Source organism: Python bivittatus, unplaced genomic scaffold (assembly GCF_059951505.1).
Source record: "Python bivittatus isolate LINGU-HERP-01145 unplaced genomic scaffold, Pbiv_v1 ctg000340_np1212, whole genome shotgun sequence".
Lineage (NCBI taxonomy): Eukaryota > Metazoa > Chordata > Lepidosauria > Squamata > Pythonidae > Python > Python bivittatus.
Window position 1 is genome coordinate 476,502 of NW_028277056.1, and position 10,707 is coordinate 487,208.

General features: G+C 60.5%; 1 protein-coding gene across 1 annotated transcript; it reads right to left on the reverse strand.

Moving 5' to 3' along the window:
* Positions 1-942: 942 nt before the first annotated feature.
* CNGA4 (cyclic nucleotide gated channel subunit alpha 4) lies at positions 943-6,899 on the reverse strand. Its single transcript, XM_007443151.1, has 5 exons — positions 6,748-6,899; positions 6,544-6,657; positions 6,054-6,160; positions 2,210-3,205; positions 943-1,343 (listed from the first exon to the last, which is right to left on the reverse strand). Exons 1-5 carry the CDS (start codon positions 6,897-6,899, stop codon positions 943-945), a joined length of 1,770 nt encoding a protein of 589 aa, XP_007443213.1.
* Positions 6,900-10,707: the final 3,808 nt, after the last annotated feature.

The following is a 10,707-nucleotide window of genomic DNA, read 5'->3' on the forward strand; positions in this document are numbered from 1 at the left end:
CCCTTGCAGGCCGGGCGAAAAGCAGCCACCTCAAATGTAATCATTTGCCTTAGGTGAAGAATGACGCCGTGTTTTAGACCGAGGATTACGGTGTGGCGTATTGCTGTCCGTGGTGTGCAGTGCCAATATCTGTCTGCTGCTCTATCCACCCGCCCAAACCTTTAATCCCGCCCTGCTGGGTGAGCAGCTGCTTCTGGCCTTCCCCTCCTCCCCAAACTTCCCGGAGCTGGCACCCGCCCCGCAAACCCTGCCCTCCTCCCTCCCTCCAGGACCCAGAGCGGGATTGAAGCCCACCTGGCTTCCCCTCTTCCCGCCTCCCCCCCCCGAGGGGGCTCGCGGGTGGTGCTCGGGAGGGCGGCTGGCAGCCCCAGCAGAGCCCCATCCCGAGGACTCCTCTCGCTCTGAACCACCACAACCCGCAGCAGGCCTGCTCAAGGGGCTCCTTTGCTCTACTAGTGGCACCCCCTCCCAGCAGGCAGGAGGAACAGCTGCTTCTGGCCCCCCCTTGGGGGGCCATTCACTTCCTAGGAGTCCGTCTCTTGGTCAGCTGCCCCTCCCCGAAAGCCCGGGCCTTGCGCCCTCCGTCTCCCGCACTCAGGAAGAGCAGGGAGAGAGGGAGGGAGGGGCTGCTGGGCCCGGGAGTGCTCTGGCACAGCCTTGCTCAGCAGCACAGGGCAGAGGCTGGGGGCATGGTGGGGAATTCTCCTCCCCGCATGCGGAAAGCTAGTGGTTGCTGGGTCAGGACCCTCCCCCGACGGGGCGTGTTGCTGTGGGTTCCATTCCTTTCCAGCCAGCCTCTCTTCCTCCCCACTCAGTCTGACGTGGAAGACCCCAGGCCTAGGAAGACTGCTTCCCTAAAAAAGCCTCCCCCAACTGGCAGGCCCTGGGCAAGCAGAAGCTGCCGCCCCACAGGTCTGCTGGTGAAGGGGAGCTGGGGGACAACTAAGGCTCGACCCCCTCCTCCGTGCCCTCCAACCGCCCCTCCCCCTCGCCCCAGTCCCGCAACTGCCACTCCAGGCGCTCCAGGCGCAGGGCCATCTTGAAGGCGCTGGACTCCAGCCCTGCCAGGACCCGGGCCAGCTTCGTCTGCAGGGCGTCCAGCCCTTCTTCCAGGGCTGCCGTTCGCCGCTCCTCCTCCTGCTGCTGGGCGATCTCAGCCGCCTCGGCGTTGATGTCCAGCTTGCCCATCTTGAGCAGGATCTCCCGGCCCTTGGCCTCCATCATCGCCTTGGCGTTGGGGAACTCGGCCAGCACCTCCTTCAGGTCCTCCTTGGACAGGCAGAAGAGGTCCGAGTAGCCGATGCTTTTGATGTTGGCTGTGCGGCGGTTCCCGGACTTGTTCCCTGTGGTGGGTGGGAAGGGGGGCTGTGAGTGGCTGGAAGAGGCTTCTGCATGTGCTAAAGACTGCAGCTGAAACCACGGGACGCTTCTCTCAAATCCTCACCAAAGGGCTCCTCACAGATCTGCACAGCCCTAGTTAACCCAGCTCAATGACCTAGTTTACCCAACACACTTTGATTTGTTTAGTTAGTTTAGCTGCTGTGGTTCAGAGGATTGTGAGTATCCCCCTCAAGGCCTGAGCCACGTCCCCTGGGGATGACCCTTCCGCCAGTCTTCTGGCTGGCCATACGCAGACCTGGAACTGGTCCACCTCCACAGACCTTGCATTTCTCCCCACAAACCTGGAACGGAGGTCAGCGCTGTTTCTCACGTCTGGCCTACCTTGGGGGTTCATTGTCAGCCCTTCAAGGTAGACCAGATCAGGCAACAGACTCCACAGGGAGACTAGAACTATACTTCGAGATAGTCAATAATAACTAGTGCTTTGCCTACCCCAGCGAATCAGGGAGGTGTCTGTCTGAGCTGCTTCTGAATATTATCTGGTTTCCGAGGACTCACAGAGTGCTCCAGCCCTCTCTGCTTACGGAATGGCTCTTGCGTATTTCCCTCGGGGTCATCTCCCTGATTCTCAACTGTCACGTCCCCAACGGGTGGCTCCCAATCTAGTCAACAAGCAGCAGCATGTGGTCCCCTGACCTCTCGATGAATGTGAAGAGGGAGATGCAACAGGCACGACCTTCAACCTCCAAAGGAAGGAACCCTGGAATTCTGAGCAGGGGAGTCTGCCACCCTGCTCCTCTGCAGCTCAAGTGGTACCCTGGGGGCCTCCTCCCTCCCCTCCCCTCCCCTCCCCTCCCCCTCCCCTCACCTTTGATGCTGATGATGCTAATCTCTCCAAAGTACAGCCCCTCTCCCAGCACGGCGTACTGGGTCACACCATCGTCAGCCACCACGGCTAGCTGCCCTTCGCGGATGAAATACATCTCCCGACCAATGTCGCCCTTCCTGCAGACGTACTCGCCCGGGCTGTAGACCTGGGGCTTCAGCTTTAGCACCAGCTCCTCCAGCAGGCTCTGCTCACAATTCTGGAAGATCTGGACTTTGCGAAGGGTGGGCAAGTGGACACTGACGGCCACCTCGGCTCGCAGGCGTTCCGGGAGGTGCTGGAGGATCTGCAGCTCATTCGTCATCTTCTTATTCATCTGCAGATGCTGCTGCCAATCAACCACCCGGTGCTGGAGCCTCTGGCTGACCCGGTGCGTGTGCAGGTAGCCCTTCACCAGGTCGTAGTTGGGGTAGAAGGCTGCATCGGCATGATTCATGTTGGAGATGACTGAAGTCATGCTGCCCATGATGGTGGCGAAGCCCATGACAGCAAGAAGGAAGTCGATGGCCATGAAGAGGTATTCCTCTTCACGTTGGGGCATGGGGGTGTCACCCACTGTGGTCAGGATGAGCGTGGAGAAGTAGAAACTGTAGAGATACTGGCGAAGGAGCCGGTCAAATCCGGGCAAGCTGCTATTGGGGTAGACCCACTCGTCTGTCCCGAAGCCAACCAAGTCAGACAGCGCAAAGTAAATGCAGCTGTTCCAGTGGATGGTGATGAAGACATACAGCATCAGTTTGGAGATGCGAAAGGAGTTGGGGTGTGCTGTACGGGTTTCGATCCGGTCAAAGGCCTCAAACATCCGGGGGCTCCGTAACAAGCGATTGGCTCGGACTGCGGGCATGCCCAGCCCCACATGCAGGTAGAGAAGGTCTGTGGGCAGCACAGAGAGGAGATCCCACAGGAAGGTAGAGGACCGTCGGTACCGCCGAGAGATCTGGGAGTGGTCTTGAATGAGGAAACCTTCTTCCAGGAAGCCTGGCGGAAGAACAGGGGACCATCAGCTTGAGGAGGAGGAGAGGTGCTTGGCCAAGGGGCCTTTGGCCAGCTCCTACCAGCTGGAGTAAGCCACTCTGCGGCAAGACCCGGCTTAAATTGCTCCTCTCCACAGTCAATGGACTGTGGTGGTGGTAGAGCAGACAGGTGTCTGCTAACGCTTGAAGCGCTCCTCAGAAGAGCTAGGTGGTCTTTCTTTCAGGGCACGGAAGGCCACTGAGCAATCTATTCTGCAGCTGGACAGCATTTGTCGAGATTGCTTTGAGCTTGGAGAAACCAAGGAAATGCACAGGGAGCCCCACCACCTGTGGGTTGGACCCTGCTGACTCCTCTGGGCAGCTGTGTGTGTGTGGCTGGACTGGGGGGGTGATCACTCCCTCTGAGGAAGGTAGAGTCACCGCCTGCCTTGAAGGAGACCTCTCTTGACCTAGCCAGACTGGAGAACTCTCCCCAACTTCTGATCCATCCTTTGGGGGCAGGATTCTGGAGAAGGTGGTGGGACTTCAGCTAAAGGAAATGGAAAAGCTGGACCCCTTCCAGTCAAAAGGGAAGTCATGGGACAGAAACTGCCTCGGTCCCCTGGCTGAAGGCCTGTGTTGGGGGGCCACCGCGCCCAGTCCCTTGTGATGGTGCAGAACAACGCCATCAGTGATGGTATCCTGTTGGGCCCACTCGGAGGGTCAGGGTCCCACAGTCGCTGGGAGGGGAGGCACTGTGGGGCAGTGTTCTGCTCCTTCCATAGTGGGCGGTTCCAGTCAGCGGATGTGGGGGAAGAGCGGTCAGGTGAGGGGTGCTGGGAGGCCCCCTTCCCCAGGCTCTGTAGGATCTGCACAAAACTGCTGGAAAGATCATCTGTCAGTTTGGGGTGAGGTATCATCAGGAAGCCGACGACACTGAACTCTGCATTGTGCTGGGGACGCAGATTAAACCTCACCAGGAAGACCTCCTGCTTGCGGGCAATCGGTTCCAATCGCCAGGTTGCTGCGAGTGGGGGCCACTCCCGCAAAGAGCCCAAGTGTGCCCTGGGGCCTCCTGGTCTCACACCTCCTGCTGTGTCAGCCGTGGTCGAGAGGCTCAGCTTTGGCGGGCACGCTAGCTGCGGGCCTTTTGTGCCCTGGCAAAGTGTTTCATGCCGCTATAATCTCATGGGTAGGCTCCCGTGAGACGCTTCAGGCAGGGCTGCTCCCCAGGATGACCCAGAGCTACAACTGGCTCACAGTGCAGTGGTCTGATGGCTGACGGGAGGGGAGAGGTTCAGCAGCAAGGGTGTGGCGAGGTCCCTTCACTGTTGGGATCTGGGATCCAATTCAACCTGGTCCCTTTGAACAGTGTCACCTATCGGGACCCAGGAAGCGCCCTCCTCTGTTGTGGTGCCTGTCCTCTGGAACATCATCCCACCAGAGATCCCTGTGGCTCTCACACTCCCGAGAGTCCATGAAGACCTATCTGTTCTGCCGGGCCTGGAGCTGGGGTGGCTGTTGAGCCTCTCGAGTTGGGGGTGGGGGGAGATGCTGGTTATTTTGTATGTTTTCTGGACACGTGTGGTTCTTTTTGTGCTGGCTTTACATCCCTTTCTTATGTCCCATTGCTGCTGGAGCTGAGCGACCTCTAAATTCAATCAAACATTTCCGAACACCTTGCCTGCTGAAGGGAGCCCTCTCCTGGCTGACATTTTGCAAAGCAGGTGAGATCTAAGAAGCTCTTGGGGAGGAGCGCGGGGTGGGCGCGGGGGATTGCTTTTGTAACTTCTGAGTGTGTGTTTGGATTCATTTTGGATGCAGATCTCCCAGAGTCTTGAGGGCTGTCAACACATGCAGCCAAAAGTGCTCAGTGTTCCTGTGCAAAACAGACTGGTTGTAACGCATAAATCCATGCAAAAATTCTGAAGCTTTCCAAACGCTGTGGCTGAGTCTTCCCTTCAGAGTCAGGAAGTCTAGCAAGAGGTGTTTCTCTCCCTGGCTCAGAGGAGAGCGAGGGAGAGGGTAGTCTCCCAAGACTCCCCTTGTTTGAGTTGGGTGGCCTTATACATTTAGCAAACAAATAGTCCCCATTGCCCACTCCCTGCTGCGTCAGCTGCTGGTCTGGCTACTTTTCAAAGGAGACCCCTTCCAAGAACTGCTTCCCCCTCGGGGCCCAAGGCAGATCCTGCCTTCCTCCAAGGCCGGTGTCTCCCCATAGAGATTTCGCTGCTGACCCTGTTCTACGCCACACTCCTCACTTCTGGCATCCAGGGGGCTCAGTGCCGAGTCTGGGGGTATTTACAATTGCTTCAGGGGGAGGAATCACAACCCAGCTTCTCAGGTGTGTGACACATGAGTTTCAGCTGGCCCAGGAGCCCTGGAATCCCGCCAGCCAGGGCTTCCAAAGATCTCCGTGCATTTACTGTGAAGGTCTGCACAGGGGTGCTGAGCGCTGTTGGTTGCACCCACTGGCAACTCTATGCTTGGCTGGGGGACCTGAACGTGCTCAGAGCTGCCAAATGCGCTTGCAGGATCTTTGAGAAGGGAGGGTGGAGGAGGCCCAGCCCACTTTGTGGGGAGACAAGGGACGACGAGAGATAGCACTCCACAGACGCGGTAGCAGGACGGGGAGATCTCTGCTCCAGGGCCCCGCTGCCCCGCCCCACCCCGCCTGCATTGCACGCCCTCCTGTGCTGGGTCCTTGCAGAGGCTGTGGGGCAGGAGCAGGTGGTGGGGATGGGACAGGCCCTCCAAGCTTTCCTCCCTCTGGAGGGGCTCCCTTCCCTCCCCAGCCTGTCCAGCATCCCCAAGCGGGCAGGTCCCGCCACCCGGTGGGACCTCTTTCTGCAGGTCAGGATGAGATGACTAACCGGTATAGAAATGCACCACAATATCCATCAGGTAGAGCAGGTCGCAGAGGTAGTCCAGGGCCAGCCAGAGCAGCAGGTACCTCTGCTGCAGTTCAGGAAAGCAGAACCTGAGGAGGACAGGAGGCACGTGAGGGCCCTGCAGCATCTGCTCCGGCCCAGCTCCTGAACCAGGGCAGGGAACCGGGCAGCCACCACGCTCCGTCCCCGGCCAGGCTGCCCTCTGCGGCTTCCTTCTCCCCCAGAGGCCTTTCTCCTGTTCTGCCCCCTTGGGGTGGCCTCTCAGGCAAGGGTCCACCTGCCCCGGCAGGCCACATCTTCTCTGTGAGGCAGCCGGGCTCTTGCGCAGCCTCTTGTTCTGGCTCTCACTTACTGGCTCAAGAAACGCACGACGTTGGCTCAGCCGGCCTCCTTCCCCTGCGCTGACTTTCTGACGCAGTTTGCGAGTCACTTTGTGCATCGCACATTGCGGTGGCCCCTCCAGTCCCCTCACCTGCAGATAAGGATGACCCAGTTGTAGAGGATGGGAGGCCCCATGAGAACCAGCCAGCAGTAGTATCGATCTCCAGAGGGGTCCAGGGTGTAGCTCCTCCTGCCCGAGTCCTTGCTGGGGAGGAGAAAGCCGAGAAAACAACTCTTGGGATCCATCCACGAGGGAGCGAGTGTGTCTGTGAAAGTGGACCACGGCGGGCAGTACTCTGGGAGGGTCATCCTCAAAGAGGAGCTGTGGCTCTCCAGCTGCCCCGGAACGCGGCCACTGCTGCGGCCACAGCCTTTCCTCACCTGCGCGAAGTCGCAGCGCAGGCATGCTGCGGCAGCCCGGGGCCTCATGAGGTTATGCTCCGCCATCGGATCCCCGCCCCAGCACCAGACGCAAAGAAGTTTTCCTGCTCAGTGCCCGGTGGCACGCTTCCTCAAGCACTCAGCTGCTGACCCACTTTGGTGGTTCCTGGGAACCGGGACCACCCCAGCTCCCGCCGGTCTGCCCAGGCCCATGCAGGCATTCCCCTGCCCCTCCGGTGGCTGGGCGCCGTCCTCAGGACCATTCTGGCTGGGCCCCAAGAGAGTCCTGCCTCTTTCAGATGGGGCTCTCTCTCGCCGTGCCTGCAGGCTTCTGAGGGCAGCGGATCAGCGGTGGCGCTCGGGGATCCGCCTGGTGAAGCAGGAGACAGAGAGAGCTCCCTCTGCTGCTTCGTGGGCAACTCTCTTTGCTCCTGGGGATCAGGGCGCTTCTGGAATAGCACTACGCCAGCGTTCGGCTCCCTTAGGCTTTTGCTGCTAAAGCGAGGCCTCAGAGGAGCCCAACAGGCAGTTGACGGCAACTTCCCTCCTTCTGAGGGCAACCGGGCAAGACACTCGCCACGTCATGACAGGTCCAGCCACCTCCACTCCCAGCCCCGGCCCCTGCTGTGGTGTTCGGGGGAGGGGTGGGGAGGGGGACGAGGCTGGGGAATCCTCCATTCCCGTCTTCAGTGTACACCATAAATTAGGACGGCACCACCTGCCCGCCTTGCGTTGGTGGCAAGAGAGGTGTTGCTGAGGGGGGGCAGCAAATTCTACCAGTGCGGGTCCTTTTCCACCTGTAGGCAGCTGAATCCCTGAGAGGCTTCTTTGGGGCAGAGGATCAGAGGCCTTGCCTGGTGCCAGGAGGTGAGGAAAGAGGGAGGCCAGGAAGCTTCTAGGGGATGCCACACCTTAAGGGGGGCCCTGCAGCACCCCTCTGTGGGCCAGGTTGCCCAGATGCCTCTCAGGGCCCTGCAAGGGGCGGTGGTCGCCCAGTGTGAGACCTGGGCAGCTTCACACCGGCCTTGCAGTCTTCCCCGGAAGAAAGGCTTCAGCGGGGCTGTCTGGATCTGAAGCCCCGCTTCCAGGGGGTAACCAGAAGGCAGTTTGCACGCCATCCGCGCTGGAAAATGACCAGAGGAGCCCGCCTCGTGGCTCAGGCAATGGCCACAAGCTAGCCCAACAGCCAAGCCACAACTCCGAAGCAGAAGCCTGCCGCGGCCAGTGCCCGGCCTTTCACTGACCCGGTGCCACGGAGGTTGTGGAAATGCCACCGTTCTGGACTAAGGAAAGCGCCGGGGCTCCTTCCCGCGGCGGCTTCCCCTGCACATTTTGGGGCCAGCAGCGGCCGCCGGTGCTGGCGACCTCCAGGCACGGCAGGGTCGAAGGGTCGAAGCTGGTACCTGCTGCAACTGCGCTTGCGCGCCTCTCCCTGGGAAGCCCCCAGCGACCCCCCCCCCGGCTGCGAAGCCTCCGGTCCCTCCAGCGACCCCCCGCGCTTCCCTCTCGCGGCGGCTCTCGAGGGGCCCTTCCCCAGCTCGTCCTCCGGCCCCTCCCTGCGCCCTGGTCCCAGTTGCGCTCCCGGGGCGGCGGAGAATGCCCGCGCCCCCCCCCCCGCGAGCCCCGTTTACCGTGGCGCCTGGGGGTCGGCTGTCTCGGGGAGCGCGGCCTTGGCCCCCTTCCTGGCACCCCGGGCCACCCCGTTCATGGCGGGATGTGGGCGGCTTGTGGTGCAAAGCGCCCCGCCGCCGCGCGCCTTGGCCGCTCGTAGCAACGCGGCTCCCCCGGGTCCGAGGCAGCAGGTGCGACTCTAAACGGCCCAATCAGGGACGCCGCGCCGCCGGGGCGGGGCGGCGGGGTCCGGGGGGACCTGGGGCGCGGAGGCCGGGGCGGGGCGGTCCCCGGGCGGGCGAGGAGGCGCCCTGGGCCGAGCCAAGCCTGTCCCCCTCTCGGGCGCAGCGCAAAACCACAGGGGCGAGCGTTCCGCGGGGCGTGCGTGCCCCCTCCCCCCAGGCAGAAGCCCCGCCGGGCAGTCGGGACTGAGATCGCCCACCTGAGCCGGGGCTTCCATGCAGCGGCGGCCGCGCGGAATCCCTGCTACGCCCGAAGGGGCTTCCATCACGCGCAGCCGTGCGGTGGGTAGTTGGTCTGGGCCTCGCGTGTGTGGACACGCGCAGCCGTCGGGTGTACGAGACCCGTGTTTCTGTTCTCTGCAGAATTGGGGCGGCTCGGCTGCTGCTCTTGAGCCCCTCCTGCCCCATTTCTGAAGCCGCCCCTTCAGCTGGGATCCCGGAATGAAGAGGCGGCGGCGGGGCCCCTCCAGGCCTAGAACAGGCTCCTGCGCGGGGCTTTCTCGTTTCGGCCTGCAGGGAATGCCCTGGAAGGGGCTCAGGGACGGTCGCTTGGAGAAATTCTGTTATATTTTCTGGCAACACATACTAAAACTGCCCTGCCCAGCCAACAACCACGTTGTGGGACCAGGATTGTCTGCAACGCTGTCTTATACATATCCCCCTCCCCACCCCCTCCCCCCAGTATAAACTTAGCAGAATAGAAGACTGGACATCCTCTTCTGAATCTTTTGTAAGAGCAGGCAGCCCAGCCTGCGGGCCCCCCTGCGCGTCTGCTAACTGCGGATTGGAGAGGCCGCCGGACCCAGTGCTCCAGCAGACGCTTCCACCGTGGCGTTTTCCTGCCTCTCCAGGCTGGCAAGGCTTGGGGGTGGGGAGAGGATCTTTGGCCACTAGTATTCCTGTCGCATGGAGGAGTTCTGTGGGATCAGAGACCTGCCAGGAAGGGATGTGGGGTGAAGCAGCTGCCACCTGTGGGCAGAGCTGTCCACCCAGCCCTGGTAGATCAGGCCCAGCAGCACCTGGAAGGCCGCTGGGCATCTCAGACACCGCCCCCCCCCGTGTGTGGGCAGGTGGAAGTGACCTGGTCACCCCTCAGGCGGTAGAGCGGGGGGGGGGGTGGAGTGGCACCAAAAAACCTGATCTCCCATCCTCTCCCCCACTCCACTTCTCTCCTACGTCTGCCTGCTGGGTGGCAGGAGGAGAGTGGGATGGGCCCGGTTCTGGTCCTCTGACCCTTCCTCTTCTCATGGGGGCAGAATCCCTGTAGTGGAGCCATGTGACCAGGAGGGGCCTCTGGGATCTGGAACTCTGGGTGGCCAGATCTGCCTTAAGAAGCCCCAATCAAATCAAATCAAATCAAATCAAATCAAATCAAATCTTTATTACGGTCATAGACCAGCATATAAACCCCAATTTATTTAGGACACTTAAAGCAAACCGATAGAGCTAAGGGAATCTCCTCAAACTGGAGGAATGGTCATTAAAATGCAAAGGTGGATCTTTGTAACCCATCCTGTGCAGTCAGGTGATACTCGGTGTTGTGCAAAATTGTAAAATTGGTTAACTGGGTAGATAATGCTTCCCCACGGGCAGGGACATCATGCCAACACAGTCACACTGAGGCCCCAAGTCCTAACTTCACCCCTGCCTTGTCCAGGAGAGAGATCATGGATGTGGCTGCTCAGTTATTTGGGCACTTCTGACCCTTGGTGACCTGACGGGCATTTGGCCAGGATGGTCCGTCAGGGCTGCTTCTTGCACGCTCCTGCTGGTGTCATCAGCGGTCACCGAGCCCCCTTGTCTCTGGCCAGCCTCTTGTTCAATTGCCTCGGATTTTTCCAAGCACCTGGAACTTCTCCAAAGACTCTTGTCTTTGCGTAGCCTGCCTAACGTCTTTCAGGGAACAGCCTGGTCTTTCTTCTTCTACTGCTGAATTATTTGACCTTCTCAGGGTCCAAGGTCTTCTCCAAGACAGATTTTTCTGACCGTCCACCTTTCCTGGGTGATGGCTGGGAAGACCC